This window comes from Pleurodeles waltl, chromosome 12 (genome assembly GCF_031143425.1).
Source record: "Pleurodeles waltl isolate 20211129_DDA chromosome 12, aPleWal1.hap1.20221129, whole genome shotgun sequence".
NCBI classification, from domain to species: Eukaryota; Metazoa; Chordata; class Amphibia; order Caudata; family Salamandridae; genus Pleurodeles; species Pleurodeles waltl.
The window spans coordinates 605,762,151-605,785,550 of NC_090451.1; the positions used below are offsets into that span (position 1 = coordinate 605,762,151).

The window sequence follows — 23,400 nt, forward strand, 5'->3', positions numbered from 1 at the left end:
ACACAGTAACTCTTTGTCTCTCCAGCCTGACAATTTATCCCACAACGATGTCATACTGTCCACATATACATTCTTATCTACCATCTCATAAAACATGTTGTTATTAAATTGTCTCATGACTTCATATATATACATCTCTGTTAAGCACCACCACATAATCCCCCTTCCCAGAGGGAAGGATAATGATACTTTCATCACTCGCAAGGGAATTCATAACCTCAAAAATTTCAGGGGTAAAGTTCCTTTCTCCCCTCATTCCCTGATTCCTTCTCAGTTTCTTAAGATTCTGTATCATCACCCCATGGGAGCATTGTTTGCAGGGGAACAGATCAAAACTCTGTTTTCTGCCAGGGGGAGCTGTTTGACAGCACCAGCTGTCGAAAACTGACTTTGTTTGCTTTTGCTTGGTGGGAGCTGTCAGCTGGGACCAGGGAGTACCAGGGAGATGGTGGTCCCCGGGTCTGCAGGAGGGCCTCATGGCCCCCCACATCAAATTTCATTTGAGCCCTTGGGAGGTGGGGGTCCCCAGGGCAGTGGGGGACAATTTGGCTACCCATTCATTGCATTATATGAAGGCATCAGGGAGGTGGCAGTCCCCGGACTGAAGGGAGGTTGTGGGCCCGCATCAAATTTCATTCAAGCCCTGTGAAGGTGGCAGTTCCGGAGCTGTGTGGGAGGGCCACGGCCCCACCCGTATTTTTCGTTAAAGTCCTGAGGAGATGCCAGTCCTTGGGGCAACAATAAACCCAGGAAGTGGGCCCCATGTACCTCCCTCCTTATTTTTTTACATGCCCCTAGAACCTGGCCCACCCAAGGGCTTTAAAAAAAACAAGCGCGGGAGCCCGCACTTATTTTTTTATTTTTTGCCACAAATTGAGGGTATTGCAGCAAATTTGCAGCAACATTTTTTTTAAAAGTGCTTTTCTGCTTTGGGGCGGTCCCTCTGGGATCCCAACCACAGAGCAAAGGGGTCAGAGTTTCCTTACCCTTGCCCCTTTTCCTTTTTTGTGTGTCTTTTGTCAGTACTTGGCTGAAGCCGAGTCCCAACATGGCTGCCAAAACTTCCTGATTGCCAACACTTCCTGGTTGAAATGTTGGCAGCCAATCAGAGATGTGCATTTCCCAACACGAGCTCTTATGTGAAGTGGTCGCAAAGAGTTTGCAACCTCAAATATACAAATTTATTTTCTATTTAATATCTCAAAAACTAGTGAAGGGATTTAAACCAAATAGGCAAAAGCACAGTCTGCGTACTGACAACTAGCTCTGTGCCAAATTCCCTCCAGGGATTGGGGCCATAGTCGTGTTCAAAGTTGTTAAGGGAATTAATATGGGAAACACAAATTTTTTGGACCCCCCCCACACTTGTTCTCGACCCCCACTTGAAGAACTACCCAGAAACTTTCCATGCTCAACAAGAATCAAGGGGGCAATTTATGGGGAAAACTTTGTGAAAATTTGTCAAACGGTGCCAAAGATATAGGCAGGTCAAAAAAATGCTTTTTCTACTGAAACATGGTCCTAACTGTAACTACCTACTGGCAACTGACAGTAGGTTATATATATCTCATGAATTCTTTATTTCTGCGGCTTTTGTTTGAAAGACAACTAGGATTAGCAAATAAACCATATCTCACCTTAAAAATGTGAAGTCAAAGCTATTGGCTTTGTTTCTTTGTAAAGCATGGTGAAAAGTAAAAGCCAAAATTCAAAATTGCTTGTGGTACGTTTGATTTGGATGTATCAGTGGCCAACATGGATAGTTTTGCTGTCATAACAAAAAAAAACATTATAGGATTGCTGCTGGTGTGTCGTGACACTTGCACATGCTTGGACTGTCCTTTTGAAAGAGGTTTTATGAAAGAACAAGATTTTCAAGATTGCACGCCGTGTATTTGCATGCATTGTGACATCATGAGGCCTGCATAGGCATCATAACACACAGAGGTCAATTAGGTTTTTTAATTTTATACATTTAATTTACAGTTCCAAGGTGGCTGGCAGTATTTTTCAGATGGCAAATAAAGTTTTTAAAAAGTGCAGAAGCTCACAAATAAAGGAGCTTGTGGCATGGAAGCAGTGTGCAGTTGGAGGGCCCTCACAAAAATCTGTATTGTAAGAAGAAAAATAAAAAGCCGGGGGGACAAAGAGCGATGCTGATGTGAGGGCAGAGGACAAAAACAACAGAGTAACGAGTAATGGTGGCAAACAAGGGATTAACTAGTAGGGGGATGGAATGCAACCGAAGAACCTGTAAGGGTGGTAGAGCAATAAGTATAGAAGAGAGAGGAAATAATGCATGCACCCCCATAGAATGCCGAATGGAAAAAACATTTCTTATTTTAAGTATTGTGTAAAAAGGCGGAGCTCTATGAAGTTCACCATAAGTGAAAAACCTTCTAGTTTACGCATCAAGAATTTTCAATTCTATTAAGGACACGGAAGCGAGGATCATGCTTCCCTTTTCTTTACTATCAAATTCAGCAGCTAATCACAATAAAGTAAGAACAAAACTACATTACCCATGTATCCCTGAATACATATTGCATGACCCAATCACAGGAGAGTAATCCCTGTAAGAACATCATGCTACCATAATGTGTCCTCTTTGTGAAAAAAGTCGCATAAGTACGGAACATTCCAGTCAGATAAATGCATAGCCCCTCATTATGACATTTGTGGTATTTTTGGAAGACCGCCATGCTGGAGGCCACCAAAAGACCACCAGTGTTGGCGGTCTCACGACTGCCGTATTACAAGTCAGATCCAGAAGACCGCCAGATTACAAACACAAACCCGACACCGCCAGGCCAGCCGAGGTGGGGTGAGAGGCGTTTCCACCACCTGCACCGCCATGCCAAAAGGACTCTGCCCGCTGTATTACGAGACGTAATATGGCACGGCGGTCCATGCACAGCTTTGCGACGCTGGCGGTGGAAACGCCAACACTCATCCCAGGCAACCTCACCCAGACAGGTAGGCGGACCATTCGGAAGGGGGGAGGGTGTCTTGTGTGCATGTATGTGGTGTGTGCATGGAGGGTGTGTGTGTGTCTGAATGGAAGTGGAGAGGAGAGGGGTGTGTCGGGGTGTAAGTGAGTAGGTGTGTGTGTATTGGGATGCATGCGAGTAGGGGTATTTGTATGGGTGCGTGCAAGCGAGTGGGGGTGTATGCCAGGGAGTGTGCGGATGAGTGGGTGTGTGTTTAAGAAGATATGCAGATGAATTGGGGTGAGTGTATGAAGGTGTGCGGATGAGTGGGGTGCACGTATGTCAGTGTGAGAGCAAATGGATGTGTTTGTATGTATGCGTGTGGCCGGGTGGGGGTGTTTGTATGTACACGTGCTGTTGGGTGGGGGTGTTTGTATGTATGCGTGCGGTCGGGTGGAGGGTGTTCCCAAGTGTGTGGACGGGTGAGGGTGTGTGTGTCGGAAACAGGAATTGTGAGTCCTGTCACCGGGTGCGTTACCACCAGGTTTTTCGTGGTGGGGTGACTGCAGCGAAAAGCCTGCCGGTTTGCTGCCTCCTAATATGGCCGGAAATCTTAGGCCTGCCACCGTCCCGGAGGAGCTCACCGCCGGCTGCAGCAATCTGACCAGACCAGTGAGACTGGTGGCGTTGTGGCGGTTTGGCTTCGGCCAAACCGCCAGACTCGTAATGTGGCGGTCTTTACCGCCGGGTCCGTGACCGTAAGACTGCTACCACTAGTGTGGCGGTCTTAAGACTGCCACACCGGTAATGAGGGCCATAGTCATCAACAGTCTGAATGCTGAATCTATCCCAACGTGATCTAAAACCTTCTCAATACTGGCCTCCAAGGAAGACCACCAGCTCAACCGGAGCCTAAGCAGGGAGTCCAAGGAACTCTCCAGAGATGTAGAAAGAAGCAGTCAACCTGACTCCTTTCCATGGGAATTCAGCTTCATCTTGATATTAATACTTCAATCATTTTGCTGGTCATTACTTGTAATGAAAGATCACTAACCCCAAAACATGCAGAATAACGGCAAGCAAAAACAATATAATTCAGAATATAATCTTTGCAAGGAGGGAAGAAAAAACATTCATCAAAATTATGCGCTCATATATTATTGACAATAGTCATTACACGATTGTGTGGGATAATCCTCGCCTCTGTGTCCTTTATAGAATTAAAAATTCTGGACTTGTAAGCTAGAAAAGTTCTCATTCTATGTCAGGACCTGAGGCTCAGATTATGCATGTTCAAAGCTGCAACACCACCACAGACATCACATCAACAATAGGTCTATAATAAAACTTTCAAAATGTAGATTCTGTAGATTCCCTGCCACCCTCAATATGTTATCCAAGCGAGAACCTAAGGCATATGATTTGGAAGCCATGGCTCTCCTGGTGAAATGAGCTCCAGAAACTGAAGTATCAATACAAGCTTCAGCTAATAACTATTTCATTCACCCGGCTAAAGTAGCCGTAGATACAGGTCTAAAAGGTTTCTGCAGAGCAGTAAGCAGTTGGCCACCTGATTCTTGTCTCAGCTCACAAGTCGCTGCCTCATAGTCCTTCAAACATTGAACCACACATAATTGAGGGTTATCTGGAAAGATTGGATGTTCCTGAACTTGAATTAGTTTTGATGTGGTGGGAAAAAACTCTACCTGCCAGATCTAAGTCACGAATGTCCGATACTCTCTTACATGAGATTAAACAGAGTAGCATTGTCTATTTAGCTGAAATTTGTTTGCCCGACAAGTACTTGTTTGCTGGCCATTGTTCCAAGAACTTAAGCACAATATTGTCATCCCAAAGAGATGAGTACCTGGGTTTGGGAGGATTGGCTGTACAAATACCACTGATTACTTTGCAAACCAAAGGATGTTCACCTACCGGTTTATCATCAACTAGGGGATGACCATCATAAATTGCTGATCCGAAATTATTCACTGCCTATATGCTAGACCTGATGAAGAGAATTCTGAAAGGAAATTGATTACCATGCAATAGTCTGTTCCCACAGGATCACACCCTGTTAGTTACACCAACTACACCATCTCCTCCAAGTGGAGTAATAACTCTTGTGGGTATCACTTGCACATGCTTGTCTGATGAAGTCCGAAGCTTGTTGTGAAATGCCTAGGTTATGACAGCTTTCCCTGAAACCATCCAAGCCATCAACCGAAGCTGGACTGAGAGGGTTAGGGAATGAGAACTACCGTCTGAATTTAATAGAAGATTTGGAGAGGGATGGAGAAGATCGGAGGAGCACAAGCTAGAGAAAAGGGTATCGGGAACCATGGTTGAGCACTCCATAATGGAGTCATAATAATGTCTGATATCTGTTGTCTGAATTGTGTTAAGACCCTGGGAATCATCAGGAAGAGGGGAAAGGCATAACCCCAGAAGTGAGACCAGTCCTGAAGAAACTCATCAATCACCGGGGCTGCCGGGTTTGGGTGCCAACTAAAAAACTTGCCCAATTGACGATTGAGACGTGATGCAAAGAGGTCCACCCCACACGGGCCCTGCAAACTGAGATGTAGAAACACAGAATGATTCCATTTCCACTTGCTGGAGTCCCCCAGGTAATGGGAGTTACAGCCAGCTACAATGTTCAACTTGCCTGGAGATACTCTTACTGTGTTAGATTTGCGATGACGGAAACTAAAGTGGCAAAAGTCCTTGGCAATCTCTACTAGAAGAGGAGATTCCCCCCCCCCCTCAATTTATTGACATACTGAACTGCAGAGATGTTGTCCATCCTCAGCAGTATGCAACAATCTGTTTGCTGGGGGAAAGACTCCTGCTGGCAAAGAGTTCCAGCCAATTGATAGAGAGACCCAGTTCTGCTTCTGACCAACGTCCCTCCATCGAGAGAGAACCGTATCTCTTTCCCCACCCCCACCAGCTAGCATCTGATTCCATCACTACCTCCGGAGAGGTGCCAAACATGGCTGTGCCAATCCAGGCCTCTGTTTGATCCAACTACCACATTATCTCTGTCCTGGCTTCCTCTGATACTGGCACATGTTCCGCTTGAGTTAGGCCTCTCCTCAGATGTTGGGTATACAATCTTTGAAGATCTCTGTAATGGAGGTGGCCTGGGAAAATAGCCTGAATCGAAGAGGTCAGAAGCCCCACAATCCTGGGGATCGATCTCAATGATATAGTCTGTCTGGATAATGCAGACCTCATTTCTTTCTAGATTTGCACATTTTTGGGGGGGAGTGGGAATCAAGTGAGTGCGAACTGAATCTATTTGGAAATCCAGAAACTCTGTCTGCTGGGTCGGGGACAAAAGGGATTTCTGAGCGTTGACTATGAAGTCCACACTTTGAAGAAGTTGGACGGTCCAAGAGAGATGAGTCAAGAGAGTCTGAGGATCGTGTGCCATCAAAAGAAGATCATCTAGATATGCAATCGGACAGATTCCTTGTGCTCTGTGGGACTCTACTACTGGTCTCATTATTTTGGTGAAGCAACAGGGTGCTGAGGACAGCCCTAGGGGAGAGACTTGACTTCTATGCAGCGGTCTCACCACTGGAATTGAAGGAACCTCCTGTACGGAGGAAAAATGGGAACAGAAAGATAAGCATGCTTCATGTCCAGTCCGACCATCAAGTCGCCTTCCTATAAAATGTCCCTTGGCATGTGAATGCCCTCCATTTTGAAATGCCTGAAGAAAATCCAGACACTGTGGCCCTCATTATGACCCTGGCGGTGTTGCACTGCCAGGGCCAACGGGGGCGGGAGCACCGCCGACAGGATGGCGGTGCTCCCTTGGGCATTCTGACCGCGGCGCTTTGGCCGCGGTCAGAAATGGAAAACCGGCGGTCTCCCGCCGGTTTTCCGTTGCCCATTTGAATCCCCCATGGCGGCGCAGCTCGCTGCGCCGCCATGGGGGATTCTGACACCCCCTACCGCCATCCTGTTCCTGGCGGTTCGCCCGCCAGGAACAGGATGGCGGTAGGGGGTGTCGCGGGGCCCCTGGGGGCCCCTGCAGTGCCTATGCCAATGGCATGGGCACTGCAGGGGCCCCCGTAAGAGGGCCCCGCTAGTATTTCACTGTCTGCGTAGCAGACAGTGAAATACGCGACGGGTGCAACAGCACCCGTCGCACCTTTCCACTCCGCCGGCTCGATTACGAGCCGGCATCCTCGTGGGGAGGGAGTTTTTCCCTGGGCTGGCGGGCGGTCTTTTGGCGACCGCCCGCCAGCCCAGGGAAAAACCTAGAATACCCTCCGCGGTCTTTCGACCGCGGAGCGGTATTTCGGAGGGGGAAGTCTGGCGGGCGGCCTCCGCCGCCCGCCAGACTTAGAATGACCCCCTGTATTCCTTGAGATTTAGCACTAAATGATAACCACCCTCTTTCTTTTCCACAAGAAAAATGGGGCTGCTGAAACCCTTTGATTGGATTTCTGAGTCTACATACATGAGTAGAAAGGGACTGTGGAACAATCACATACAGATTACATAGGAAATTATTTTCCAAACTCTGGTGGGAGTCATTTTTCATATACCCACACTCTGTCTCCATATACCTGTATTGCGACACATTTGGCATAATAAACTGCAAAGAGTTCCTTCACAGTTTTCTGTCCCAATCTTTCAGCACAATTTAAGAAAGATTGAATTGATCTCTGAAAATGCAATGCGCTTGCTCTCTAAAAAGTCCCAGCTCATCTTCGAATCAAATTAAATCCAGCGAAATGTAAAGTTTTCCACTTTGGCTATTGGTACCACCCCCTTGAAATCTCATGGGTTTAGTTCTTTTTTTTTGACCCCCACTATCAAAACAAATTACTTTGTAAAGTTTGTTTTCAGGCATAGCTTATCTATTAAGTCCAATTAATGCGGAAGGCAACCCTAATGGCCATTCACCCAAACAGCACTGCATCAGCTGCATATAGCAGTACTGAAATTGAAAGGTGATTGAATTTGGGTGTATCTTTCCCCACTCTATGCAATTCGTCCTCTAGCCCATTTATATACAGTTTAAAAAGTAAAGGAGACAGCACACATCCTTGCTGCACGGTTGCATGACAGAACCTCGCACACCAGAACAAAGCATGCCTTAACAATGTGAAGGGAACCACAACCACGTCTTTTCCACGCATGTCTTTACTACAAATTTCATTGTAAAAGTATACTTTGTAAAGGCATATGTAGAAATGGCATGCATGGTTCAGTCATACAACCCCCCACCTTCCCTGTGCCCCAAAACTACCCCCACCCCATATAAATAAACTACCCAGACACCACCCCCCGCCCTGAGCCCTAAACCCTTCACCCACCCCAATAACTGAACTACTCGACCGACCCTGAGCCCTAAAACCTTCCCCACCCCAATAACTAAACTACCCTGACCCCCCACCACACACGCTAAGCCCTAAAAAAAAACTATCCTGACCCCCTCATCCCTGCCCCTAAATCTGCCCTGAGCCCTAAAACCTAGCCCACAATAAGTAAACTACCCCTACCCCCACCCACCTTGATTTCTAAATCCACCCCACCGCTGAAAACCACCCACCAACCATGCCCCAACCCCACTTACTTCACTGCGTGTTGTCCCTATCCTTCCTCCTCTTCTTTCCGCCCGCCCTTCCTTAAACCTTCCCCTACCTCTAAAAAATAAACTACCCTAAGCCTTAAAAAAAAAAGCGCTGTCTCATTGGGCTGCTTCCACAACCTGCGCATGCATCGAAAAAATCTACAAATGGATCCCTACCGAAGCCACAAGGACAGGCGCCCAGGCCCTCGTCAACAGCCACCTCGACTAAGGCAATGCACTCTACGCAGGAACCACCGCCAAGGCCCAGAAAAGACTACAACGTATCCAGAACGCCTCCGCCGTCTCATCAAGAATGCTCCACAACACAGCCACACCTCTGCCCTTCTGAGAGACCTACACTGGCTGTCTATCAACAAGAGAATGATCTTCAAGCTCCTGACCCACACCCACAAGGCCCTACATGACGCCAGACCAGCGTACCTCAACCACAGACTCTCCTTCTACACTCCCGCCAGACTACTCTGCTCCGCCGAACAGGCCCTCGCCAACGTCCCCCGCTTCTGGAAAACCACATTGCTGCCAAGACCTGGAACACCCTCCCCTTCCACCTCAGGCCTTCCCCCATCCTGTCAGAGTTCAGGAAGGACCTCAAGACCTGGTTCTTCGACTGATCCTCTGCACCCCATACCTCCCCCAGCGCTTTGAGAACCTCACGGGTGAATAGCTGCGCTTTACAAATCCCAGATTGATTGATTGATTGATTGTAACAGCTTGTGAGATGTTTGACGATCCTTAAAGTTGATAATCACACAGTCCCCTTGAGAGTCTTTGAGGTGAATGCCAATCCAAGCAGTCCTTTTCACTCCTTTGCTAGGTCCTGCGACTATCCAGAGTTTATTTTCAGCCAGTTTAAAGGCTTATTTTTACAAAACGTGTGATCCTCTTCCTTATGCAATGGTAACACTGAAACATCCTTTAGAATGATTACATAGGGTATACACTGTGGTGGCAGTTGGGGGTAAACTAAACTGGATCATTCAGAAGGGCATAATCTGATGTCATCAGCAGTTCATTGTTTGCTCTCGCTCATAGGAAGAGACCCCTTAAATAATTAAGCTGACTCCCCCTGAACTGGATCAGACATTCCAATTAGTTGACTCTTGTGGCATATTCAATGTGTGAGAATACTGCACGGCACATTCCTGTAGCCTTTCTCTAGGCTGAGTGACATGAGCAGTGTTCAACTCAATGCAACCATGTGCTCAATGCAATCAGGGCATCAGGGGAGTAGTATTAGGCCACACACGGATGAGGAGTGCCACCCGGTGCGCAGAATGCATGCAAACACTCTGAAATACTTTGATCAGCGTCGCAAGGGCATTCTTCACATCTCATAGAAGCACAGTGAATGGAGAATAAAAGAGGACAGCTTCATCAGAAATTAGATGCCTCCACTCTCTGCTCCACAAGGCAGTATGGAACGGTAAAGCTTGCCGGCAGCTTAGAGAAAAAAACAGCGTCAGAAGACATGGGCAAGGGAAAAAGGGGTGGAAGCGCACTGAGTAGCCCTGCTAAGAGTAAATACAAGACCAACAAATTGGCATAAAACGTGCTACTAGAATTGTAAAAAACAATGTGTACCAATCTACAAGAATGAATGTCACTCTCAAATATGACATAGCAATATTGTGTTAGAATACTATAACATTATCAGAATAAGAATGCAACAGTACGTATCTGGCTGCGAAGCAGCAAAGAAAGAGGACACAATATGATGGCATGATGTTCTTATAGAATCTACACTCCTGTGATTGGGGCATGTGATATGTATTCAGTGGCACATGGGTCATGTAGTTTTGTTTTTACTTTATTATGTTGGCTGCTGAATTTTGATTGTAAAGAAAATAGGAGCATAATTGGAGCCTCTGGTCCTCACAGAATTTATTTACAGATAACACACACCACCAACAATGTCAGTCAGCCAGTCCAGCTCCCAGTTTCCAACTGACACATCTGGAACAATGCTTCCATGGAGACTGTGAGCACTCCTGGCATGCACTGATCAACTGCACCTAAAAGTAAATACACATATGACATATTTGCAACATGTCCACCTTACCCAACAATACAGATAATAGAGAACAAAAATATATGGTAACAATAAAAGGAAATAGTAATCAAATTATAATAATTGCTAAGCATAAGACTAAGAGAGGACAAATAGTGCTAGCACCAAGGATGTGCCAGCACAAATAATTATTTCATAATGTAATCTTTAAAACAGACTGGTACTCTCTTAGACCTTGTGGAAGATTGTTTTTGGAGATCATTTCTAGAGGCCTTTTCCCTGGAAGAATCATCAGATGGGACCAGACCACTACTGGGTATGATTGCTCTTGAAGGGACAGTGTTCATTTCCGAGATTTGAACTATTCCTGTTGCCAGTGTACTTCACTAGCCTAGAGATGCTCTACGTACAACCTGTGTTTACAGTTACAACATTTATATTGATGAAAGTGATAGCGAAAGGGCCCATAAACTCAGTCACGCCTTTCCTCTCCCACCTTAGTTTCTTCACTAGGATTAGATCTCCACTCTCAACGTTTTGCCTTTGAAAGAGTTCTTCTGATCATATCTAGGCTTATACTTTTGTAGATACAATCTGAGTCTGAACCCCCTCTCCACCTCGTCCAAACCCACAGTCTCATGGTAGGTAACCACTCTGGGTTTAACTTAGAAATGGTCACTCTGCCTCTTAATGATTTAAAAGGAGACAATTAGGAGCAGTGTGATGTCCCCACCACATACCTCTGAGCACACCCTTGGGAGGAATTCTGGTTTCTATGGCTCTCTGCACGCAGGTCTTCACCATTCTGGCGATTTGTTCCGCTAGATCATTGGCCTGTGGTGCATAGGGAGCTGTTCTTTAGTGAGTTATCCCAAACTCAGTCAAGAATTCCTGTGTTTCTCGTGAGGTAAACTGCACTCCATGATCTGTAACTGAATTCTTAGATACCACCACATTCACAAATTCATCCTTAAGAAACTCCAGCACTGTCCAGGTATTCACCATACTCACACATCTGGCCGACACCCACTTAGAAGTATAATCTACTAGTTACAACACAAATCTCTTCATAGGTCACAACAACTCACAAGGGTGCATAATATTAAGACCTCAACTTGGTCCATGGTTCATCAGGCACCACAACAGGTTTCAGTGGAACCGAGTTGGTAATACGAGTCTTATAACTGGAAGCACATAAGTAGCATTCTTCTACCACATTCTCCACCTGCCAATCCATGCCTGGCCACCAACATCTATCCCTCACCCAGGCTTTGGTGAGATATCTGCCAATATGTCCTTCATAGCCTAAATTAACTATCTTAAATGTTATACCCCTGGGAGGAATAATTCTATCCCCTCTCATGAGGTTATCCCGACACAACGTAAGTTCATTCCTGACTGACAAAAATGGTTTTAAATACAGATCCAATGCTCTGTAATCTAGCTGACCTTTTACCACATGTCCTTATTGTAGTAATCAACTATTCTAGTCTATGTCTCACTAATAGAGTGCATAGCTACCTGTAGTCATCCTCCTCAACCCATTCATCTCCTGAAATGGTGGGCTTCATGACCCAGTTCACACAACTTGGATCATTACTGATTCCTTCACATCTGCTTTCTGTTAGTAACGTAGCAAACCATCATCTGCTTTATTCGCCAAGCCAGGAAGATATTGTACTTGAAAATTAAACTTCTCTAAGCCTTCATTCTAACGTTTGAGTCTGGGAGTTAGCCTCACACTGTCATTGCAAGAAAAAACTTGCACAAGTGGACAATGGTCTGTTCTCATTAGAAAGGGAATCCCCCACCAATAAAACTTAGTGTCTCACAGCCCAAACTATGGCTAAAGCCTCCCTCTGTATGCATGAATAGTGCTCTTCCGCCTTTTGGGTGCTCTTGAGGCGAAAACAACCACATTTTCCTCACCATATACTATCTGGGAAAGCACAGTACCCAACCCTTTAAGGTTAGCATGTGTGGTTAGGATGGTCTTATTTTTAGTGTCAAATTGTCCAAGGGTAAGCATCTTGCTAATCTCTAGTTTGACCGTCTTGAACACCTCGTCAGCTGTTCTGACCATTCAAAATTAGCTCCTTTTTTTAGCAATGTCGTGATGGGCTCTACCACACTTGCAAACCCTCTTACAAACTTTGAATAAAACTCTGCAAGCCCAAGAAATGACTTTACTTGCTCCTTGTCACTAGGGGTGGAGGCATTAACTATTCTGTCCACCAGTTCCCATTTAGGCTGATGCCCTCACCTGATATTACATGACCTAAGTAGGTGACCGATGTTACCCCAATCTTGTGCTTTTTTCTTTTCACAGTGAGGTCTCTTTATGCCAGTTTCCTTAACACTTTCCTTAACTAACTTCGTAGCCAGTATTAAAGGGCGGAGCCCAATGAAGCTCACAATAAGTTTATTTGCCGATAACATGTACCACCAATGATGTCAGCCTGCCAGTCCAACTCCCAGTCTCGACTGACACACCATGAATATTGCTTCCATGGAGACTGAGTATTCCCGGCATGCACTGATCAACTGTACTTACAGGCAACTACACATAACACATAATTACAACCCATTATAAGAAGACAACTCCCTAAACCATGTAAAACAAATAGGCTCCAGGGGAGAGAAAGACACAATATGAGAAAGGAAATATATGTTTCGACAACAGAAAACTGAAACTGAGGACAGCCAATGAGCTTTCTCAAGACATGTCACTGTACAAAAAAATCAATGTGTTCTATTATTATTGTGTATGCAATCTTCGTGGGTGTATCCATATCACGGTTACTTGGCACAAGTTTGACATAAATGATATCAGTACACTTCTGTTTGGAAATTATGTGTATTGTGCTGCATGTAATTATCATTACTTGTTTTCAACAACAGTATTACAACACGGATGGGCGGTTCACTAGCCAGTGACACTTTTTTGTTAAATTTTTTCTTCTGATTGATAATGCTCGTCCATGAATTGTATTTTCTCCCCCACATCTCCTATAACAATGGGAATTACTGAGTAATTTTTCACCTTTACTGTATGTAACTTATATGTTTAGAGCCGTAATGTTTTTCCATGAAAATTCTTTCCATCCACAGACGTTTATGTAAAGTTGAGGAAATTTGTAGATCTCCTCACTCGTTGGCCCCTGTTTATCAAAGTGTAAATGGCACCCCTGCTCGCCAGGGCTTTGCGATGGTAGACATTGGCTTGATGGTGCTGATGGATTGTTTGGTGGAACATGAAGCTGTCAGACTCCACTTTGGAGCTGCCTGCATCCCTGCCACCACTCAGATGTGTGAGGCCCCCAGGATTCGCCATTGCTATGCCATGGATGCAGGGGTTCCCTGAGATTTCCCAGATTGTCAGACCTCGGTTATTCCACGAGTTACCTTCACCAGAGAGTGACATTACCTACTCACAGAAGGGGAATCGTGGTAAATACTTCACTAATACCACACAGGGGCGTGCATGCACAGTACGTGTGTAGGAATCCCTCGTATCCCTCTTTTAGGTGAGCCAGCCTCTACAAAGAGAGAGGTTCATGGAACCCATGACCATCTCCCTGCTATTTCACCATTGATCAGCACTGTGTGCATGGTAGGCTGAGAGGTAATGTCCCTGAGCCTCGTGAACGCCTGGGTTGGGAAAGCTATTTAGCGTAAGACGTTCCCTTCACCATCCTACAGACATCCTGCTTCACCAACTGTCCACATTGAATTCAGTGATGTTGCTGGGGTGGTGGTTTGGTGGTAGCCTAGCAGTAAACAGATAATTTACATGATTACAGTGCACATACTCGTGTGTGCCTTAATTTGCATTATTTAAATTATGTAGATTGCCTACAGCTCATTAAAAAAAATGCAGTTTCTCCTTCTTTGAAATTCATACACCTGTAACCCAACTGTACCTAAGTTCCTCTGTCTCATCTGTGAACCTCACCAACCACCTGCATGAACCCGCATACCTCTCCCCACATTATCTATCACACCTAACTCTTCCTAATGTAATCCACGATAATAAACTAGAGAAAATACATTGAACAGTCTGCTTGAGCACACAATACTAATGCCAGTTATCAGAATAACCAGTAACACTGGACTAACAACTAACTTTGAGTACTGGAGCAGTATGCCTCTCAGCCTAAAGTGCTTCAACACGTCATCATGAGTAGTAAAGAATTATATAAATGCAATTACAATAAAATGCATATGTAAATATTGTGAGAACCTAGGGCTAAAGGTCCTAACATTAGGAATACTGATTTCCTTATTGTGATTCTCTCTGAATCGCAATTTGGAAATCGGTATTCCTGATGTATGAAACTCCTTTGAGTCTCATTAGCAATATTCAGGGGGTCGCAAATATACCCACCTCATGCAGATTAATGAGATAGGTCGCAATTTGCAACCCATTAGGAATCACAGCCATCACAGGGATGGAGGTCTGCTGAGGTCAGCAGACCATGTGTATGATTGCTTTTAATAAAGCAATCTGTTTTTTCTTAATGCTTGCTGTTTTCCACTGCATGCCCTCAAAAATATTATTTTATGCATTCTCAAAGGGGAAAAGGTCCCTTGGAGACCCTTCCCCTGAGCAGAGGGTTACCACCAGTTTGAAACTGGTGGTAAAACATTTCTGTTTTGCAACTAGAATTTGGTTGACAAAGAATAACACATACTGTACCAATTTGGTATTTAGAAGGGACGCCCTAAACACGACCCTTCCAAATACTGAATCACAAAAGGAAATGTGATTTTGTAACAAGTTACCAAATCGCATTATGTCTTTTGTACATTAGAAAAATATTTTTTCTGGTCACAAAGAGCCAGGTTATTTTGAAAACGTTGTAGGCTTGCTGTTACATGTGCGTTATAGGTACATTTAATAAAATATATACTACTCAAGATGTGGCAGCAAGCAGAGGGTGGAGAGTACCTGCTCTTCATATGTTGTCAGTGAAGTAGATGAGTTAGGTCTAATTTTGAGTATATTGAGGGAGTGAGGGGAAAGAGATCACCTGTTATTTTTTCATTAAATTCCCGTTCATAACCTCTTCTATTTCTAGACCTACACGTTTCACCATAGTTGAGTCCTCATCAGTGACTTGTCTTCCGCTGCATTTTCTTGACAGTCCGTTTGACAGCTCTTGTGTTTTCCTTCCAGAAACAATGATGGCTATCCCAGCGGCACTCTTTATGCTTCAGTCAATCCAGAGTATTTCAGCGCTTCCGACAGTAAGTATTAAATCTGAATTCCTGAATGAGCAAGCTGTGGTGTTGACAACTGGCAGCTCCCGACAGTTGGCTAGCTTGTCAACAAAAGCCTACACATTATAGAAAAACCATTGAAGTAGAAAAAAGGTCTTCTTAGGACTACAAAGTACAAATATATAGGTCTCCACAAAAGCTTCACTAGGAGAAGGCCTATAGGCTTCTCGCACTTCCCTCAGCCACAAAGGAAAACATCTGCCATAGAGCCTGCTTGTTCTCAATGATGAAGACTTTACCTTCTTGTGAAGAATGCTTACGTTTCATTTTGAAAGATGATAACCTTTGTCCATCATGCCTAATTTTTGATAAATACAGAAAACCACTTGAGGTTAGAAAATGTAATACAAATAACAACAGCATGATGTTAATGGACACATTTTGGACACTCAAGTTTGTGACAGTTTGTATTGGGTTGTTTGGTATTATCTGACAGTCAGAGGAGAGAAATCCCAACTGGCTTGTTGCTTGATTGGGAGTTTGAGACCATAATTTATTTTGCGGTCATAGATCCTACCTTTTTCCATCCGTCACAGGGTAGGACTGAATGTGAGTAAGGTACGTGAGATGTTGCGCCTTGTCCTCAGTTATGTAAGTGTTAATGCTAATTTGCATCAAGTATAAAGTGCTGAGACACCTGGTCACACTGAACTCCTCCACTGTGACACTCCAAGAAGTTGCTGTAGGTCCTGGCCCCTTTGGGAAGTGAAGCTGTTGTATTTGTACCCCGGCAAAGATGATCCAAACGTTGTGCGGGGTGATGCTCCCTGGCAAAATTGATCGAAGTATCCTCAGCTTTTGAGGGAGTCAAGCACAAAAGGATATGTGCATACACTGTCTTGGTTTGTGGAATACCAGAAAAATGTCAAGAAACGTTCAATGCTATGAATATGAGTGTCTAGAGTATGGGGCACGTACTTGGTGTTTAGTAAGGTCCTGATTCATTCAGGTTGATCGTTGCAATGTTTCTAGAATGTTTTCTCCTCACTTTGGACACATTTTGATTTGAAAGATAGACGATTTGAAAGGCATTCTAGAAGTTTGTGACTGCGTAATTCTGGGGATCTGGCTCTGCGATATGGTGTTAAAACACACATTGAAACAGTCCCCTTTGGGGGCCCCATATTCATGCCCTTAGCATTGTGCCAAAAATACTCACTGATTTCTGAACAATGAAAGCTAAAAATGTTAAGGGAATGCATGGCAGGGATTTAGGTCCTGTTTCTGTTTAACACGTTTTACTTAATATTGGATTCCCTAAGCGTATTAGCTATTTCCAACATGTTGGGTTTCTCTGTTTTTTGTGCATCTTAATATTCTTGTGTAGTGCATTTGAACTGAGTCATGCCAGGTGATGGGCCACAATTGAGAGCTCTGGAGCTGAAGTTGAAAGAAGTGTGAGTTTCTGACAGTGCCTGTCAGTGGGTTGGTCTCTCTGTTTAGCACACATAGCAAAGTGCTTACATGTATGCATGGACATCTTTTAGTGGTCGCAGCTGTGACCCCTAGCTTGCCCCTTGTGACCCAGGGCACTGCTTTTGCGACCCCTGCCCTCAGAGGTGGCAAAATCAGTCCCAGACACACAAAGGCAGTCCCACTTTCCTTGTTTTTGTAAATTCTTTATTACACTAATAGTAAATAATATGTTATTATTCACAATTAGTGTAATAAACAATGAATTACGTTTGCTTGAATTTGACCCTCCCTGGCAGCCAAGGCAAGTAAAAAATAATTTCAAATGTAGGTTGTGTGGGCGCTTCCGGGTGACAGTGTGCTTATATGAGAACAAGTGTGTGTATGTGTAAATGTGTGTGTAAGCATACATGTGTGAGTGAAGGAAAATGTTAAATGAGGTTTAATGTCACATCTGCTACCCCTAGAATTTTGGTGAATTGATGTGCATGCATGTATGTTTGGGGGGATATAATGAAGAAGATGCGAGGGAGTGCATTTAGGAGAGAGTGAATAGAGAGTGTTGTAAAGGAGAGAGATTAAGTTTAAGAAATGCAGATGGATGAGATGCGGAGAGAAAAACGGCACACATGTTTAACATAAGGTGCTCATAACTGAAAACCAATACTCCTTCCACAGGCCTCAATTGCATTTTATTTCAGTTTTGCAATTTCAGAATTGAAACATTTTTAATATTAATTATTTACAGCAAAACCGTTGTTGTTACTCATTTATCTTACACCACCAACAACCACTGGTAAATGCAATAGTCCTGGCAGGCATTAGGTGAATGTCAGTTGTTATGTTTTATATCAGGATGCTATAACAGGAGGCTCAGATAGAAGCCAAAATACCAGTCAGATGGCACGCTTTGGGAATCACTGAAATTTAGTGCACAAGTTTAAGTCAGGCCCCTTTGAAAGTCCCCCCACACACTTTTTTTTATCCCACTTAAACCAGTGGATGCACATATTTCTAAATGAATGGAGCCAGCAGTTAAGGGTGCTTCCCCAAGCCGGCTTAGATAATTTTCTTTAAAAATCAATACCACATGCAGTGCAAAACACTGAGCAAGCACACACATCAGATAGAGGGTCTGAAGTTGTCCCACTGTACAATTTGCACACTACAGCAATGGTTGAGCAAAATAATGCAGTAGGAGATGGGGCAGAAGTAATGTGTTTAAACATTTCAAGACTACACATTCACAGTTGCTTTACAACCACCTTGCTTTCTCACTTAATTCTTTACTAACCTTCGCTATAAAATGCAACATTTGCCAATCTTTTTTCAATTTTTTTCAGGGTAGGATCCCTGAGTGCCATCATTTTCCAACGATCTTGCTCTTGCTATATAAACATCATACCTAACTTTTATGCCCCATCACTTTCAATTGTTACCAGCTGCCACTGCTTAGATGACCTTCAGGTGCATAGACATGCTCCCATCCTAGGCACAATATGCAAATGCCATGTGAGTCAGAAAGGGACATCTTCCTGCGGCACCTTCATTGGGGCTTGAAACCTGAAGCTGTCAGAGGAAATATTTAACTGATCTGCTATTAAAATGCTGAGGAAGTTTGTCAGCGAGACCCTGAGAGCTCCAGACCAGTACTGAAGAAGCACAGAAAACAACAACCGGTGCGATTTTGCCGGTTGCCTCCTATTATACACAAGTGTCATCACATCCAGTGGTGGAGTCACTGCTGCAGACACTTGGTGCCACCTTGAAGTGGTGTAGAAATATTGCTTGGGAAAAGTTTTTTCAGACTTGCTTAGAGCTTGAAATGATAATTCATAAGATGACGAATTTGCAGGAAAATAGATCTATTGCAATTGACAGTGCGGGCAAAAAACAAATTTCTGTAATAGGAATGAGACGCATCGCTGGGGAAGGGAGTGTGGTTTGCTCTTAGGAGGTATGGTGGCACCAGTGTTGTCTCAGGCACTGAGTTGAGCACCAGTGGTCCATGTGTTCCTTAAGGAATTCGTTAGGTTTTTTAAAAACATGCAGCTGGCTAGTGACAGTAATGGTTGCGCTGCAGGCATTCTCTTCATGATCTTCCTTTTCGCAGCATCCATTGAATGTGGGCTCACACTCTTGAAGGCTCTCTCTGCCTTTCCAAAAAATAGGTCAGTGGAGCAATGTCTTAGGGTACGGTCATTTCCTAGAGGACAAACTCATCCTGGATGCTTGTAGGCACCCTGCTTTGGTGTCCATAGAATTGTCTTGAGTGCTGATGATGACGTTTCAACTTGTTGACAAGGTGACAACGCCGTCAACACGCACAAACTGAGGCTCCTTTACATTGAACGAAAGACATGCTGTGGAAACATATTGGATATGATATGCGGCGTAAAACCATTCGTGTTTTTTAGTGTTTTGTTTCTATGTTAACACTCTCATTGTTATTTGTCTCGTGTGAGCACTGGGGACACCGAGTGCATGTTCATTATTTTATATGTATATGCCAAACAAATGACTAAAACTGCTGAAATGTACTAAACAAATGTATCATTGAGAGGCTAGAGCCATTGCATATGACCCTAGATTAATGGTGTCTTATGCAATTTGCTATGCCTTGCATTTTGAAATGAGTCTCTGGTGCACCACTATTTTTCATTAAGAGTACAAGTCCAGCTTTCTAATGCCAGCATTGGGTAGCTCTTGTATTTCCTTCGCATACTGTTTTGAAATACAGATGCTGGAGTAAAAACCAGACACAAACATCTGTTGTGCCTGGGGCCACCTTCATAGTGTAGCCCCAGGACTTGACATCAGTTCAGAAATCGGAACTTCAGGGTCAGTCATCGTAAAACACTGGCTTCATGGCTTTCATTCTTCAAGCATTTCTTGATGCAAGAACCATGAAATGAAGTTAAGCAGGACAAAATTGTGCTTGTCAGCTTCTATTGAAAAATACATCATTAAAGAATGTAGATAAATGTAATCAAGAAATGTGCATAAATACAGGCTGGTATAATATTTGTTGAAAATCTAAATGGATTTTCTGATGTATTCATGGAAAAGTATGGATTTTTTGGCAATATGCTGCTGCTGTTGGGGCTATACTTTTAAGGCAAACTTATGTGTAGAATGCAAAAGACTGTCCTTAGATTGTCCATTATGCACTTAAAGTTTTAAAAACCTAAGATCCTATTTAAATTGATGACACTGATGGGAAAAACTATCTAACTCTGTAAAAAAAAAATAATGGGGTTGGAATTGTGTACTTATGCACTCTCAGCTACAGTGTTCCATCCAGGGCTGTAAAGGGTCATGGCTTCGGTTTGAGCTTTTCCTTGATCCTGTTGAAATGGAACTCGTTTTTTTCAGCTAAAAGAATAATTTGGATGAAAGATTTTTTAAGAGATGAGAGCATGTGACATGTCTTTGCACAAAAAGTAGACCAAGAGTGGTAAGAATAGACATTAGGTAAAGGTGCTTCAAGAATAAGTGATACAATAATGTTCTCGATAGCTGTTGACCTCCATGTCTCTGGTTTGTTTTTCAAAGTGTACATCCCAGATGAGTGGGAGGTCCCACGTGATAAAATTCACATCATCCGTGAGCTGGGCCAAGGCTCCTTCGGCATGGTCTATGAGGGCATCGCCAAGGGCATTGTGAAGGATGAGGTGGAGACAAAGGTGGCACTGAAGACTGTGAATGAGCTGGCGAGCATGCGGGAGCGCATCGAGTTCCTAAATGAGGCTTCGGTCATGAAGGCTTTCAACTGCCACCATGTGGTGCGTACAGACAGGTGCTAAGGAAGCTGCTTAGTGCCTGTTCACCTTCCTTTTTTCTCTACGAGAGTTGAACTTATTATCCACATGCCCAAAATATCCAATGCATGCATTGTGCCACTTTGTAAATATGCCATGGGGAAAAAGCCATCTTAACGCTACCTTAGCGTCAAAGAAATTATGGTGGCGCTAGGGGCTCCTATGTGTACTCTAAGGAAAGAGGGTCCATGAATTCAATGGTGATGGTGAATGATATGATCTTTGTGCAGCTGCTGCTTCAGTTCCTTTCTAAGTGGAGTAGTGGTGAAGTTGCAAGCCTGATGAGCAGAGCGATGTTGTTTCATTTGCTAGGCAGGTGCCCGGAGAATGCTTGGCTTTGGTTACTTTCTTTTTTTGTTCTCTCTCCTTGTAATGCACTGGTTCCTGGACAAATTCCTTTGTCTGGTGCAACAGGTCTTGTTGAGGAGAGCTTGCAGAGGCAACCAGAGAAGATGATAATGGTGAAAGGGGCATGCTCCAGTCTCTACAATCATTTGAGATGTAAAGCAACACAAAGGATGTTTTTCAGAAGTTTCGGGTGGAAATAAACACTAAAAAGAAGGCAATTGCCATCATTCAAAGGTAAAAGAATTGTAGGTTTAACAGTGGTTCTGATGTATCTTTCAAGGAGGTAAAGTTTTGCTTCCTGTAGGAGTGAGATTTTCTACCTCACTATGTTTTCCTGGTAATCTGTGTTTTTAAGGAGAGGTTGGAGTCGATGGTAAAGCCATAGATGTGCAATTGTCATTAGTTCAGCAAGTGGAATTGTACCAGGGCCCATAGATAATGACCACATAATTGTGACTGTCATTTTCTACCAAATCAAGATGTTGGAGGGCATTTCCTTCTTTGTCTCAGAGTGCATGTCATTGCTGCAGTGCCACAAAGGTCAAGTGGTTGTGCATTGTGGTGAGGTATGTGAACCATTGTTAGAAATTGGGCCTTTGGTTGGCAGTCAGGTTACCCTCTGTCCAAGCAAGGACCTTCGCTCTAGTAGGGTACAGGAGAATCACCCTCGGTTAACCCCCGCTCATCCCCTTGGTAGCTTGGCACGAGCAGGCAGGCTTAACTTCAGAAGCAATGTGTCAAGTATTTGTACCAACACACTCAGTGAAACACTACAAAATGGACACCACACCAGTTTAGAAAAATAGTTAATATGTATCTAAATCAAACAAGACCAAAACAACAAAAATCCACCATACACTAGTCAAGATATGAATTTTAAAAATAATAAGAGTCTTAATCCTTAGAAAACTGTGAGATTGCTGTTGTTACACAAACTACCTAGTTAGCGTAAAAAACAAAGCTGTACAGGCAAGTGTGCGTCGAAAAAGGCCAGCGATGCATTGATTTCTCACTCGCAGGTGAGCCTGTGCGTCGTTCCTCCTCCAGTCGGGTCGGCGTGCATTGTTTCTCCTCTTTCCTGCAAGAGAGCGATGCGTCGATCCCCGGACAGGCACTTCGGGTCCGGACCGGCTTTGCGTTGATTTTTCACACCCAGCGATATTGCGTTGAAATCCGGTCGCACGTTGTCAGAAAACTGCGCTGTGTGGGTCTTGCGTCGTTAACAGCAGCCGCTGCGGGTCTTGTGCATTGTTTTGCCTGTTGCGATGCGTCCATCTCCCAGCTGCGATGCAGGTGGAGCATTGATTTTAGCCTCAAGGCTGGGAGGCGTTGTTTATCAGTCGTGTTGCGGGTGGTGCACCAACAGTTTCTCCGCACGGCGGTCTTTGTGTGTATTTCTATCCTTTTCCACCAGCTTCACCTTTTAAGGGCCTAGAGACTGGTTAGGGCACCACTTGGCAAGGCAGGAGTCTCAGCAGAGAGTCCAGGGGCCGGCAGAGAGAAGACTTTGATGTCCCTGACAACAGGAGGCAAGGTCAGTTCAAGCCCTTGGAGATTCTTCACCAGTGGGAAGTCACACAAAGTCAGTCTTTGTCCTCTCTTGGGCAGAAGCAACTACTGCAGGCCAACCCAGCAAGGCACAGTCACTGGCAAAGGGGTAGTACTCCTCCTCCAGCTCTTCTCCTTGGCAGAGGTTCCTCTTGGTTCCAGAAGTAATCTGATTTTCAGAGGTTTTGGGTCCACTACTTATACCCCTCTCTGCCTTTGAAGTAGGCCTACTTCAAAAGGGAAGTCTCTGTTGTTCACAAGATCTTTCTTTGCCCAGGCCAGGCCCCAGACACACACCAGGGGGTTGTAGACTGCATTATGTGAGGGCAGGCACAGCCTTTTCAGGTGTAAGTGACCACTCTTCCCTTCCCCTCCAGCCCAGATGGCTCATTAGGATATGCAGGCTACACTGTAGTTCCCTTTGTGTCACTG

At 44.3% G+C, this 23,400-nt stretch overlaps 1 protein-coding gene across 1 annotated transcript in view; it reads left to right on the plus strand.

Annotated features, from left to right (window-relative positions):
• The window catches only part of INSRR (insulin receptor related receptor), a 449,037-nt gene that overhangs the window by 404,599 nt on the left and 21,038 nt on the right, over positions 1 to 23,400 (plus strand). Inside the window, exons 16-17 of the mRNA XM_069217860.1 lie at positions 15,735 to 15,805; positions 20,807 to 21,036. Coding sequence (XP_069073961.1) covers positions 15,735 to 15,805; positions 20,807 to 21,036 — 301 coding nt within the window. The remainder of the gene's footprint in view (positions 1 to 15,734; positions 15,806 to 20,806; positions 21,037 to 23,400) is intronic.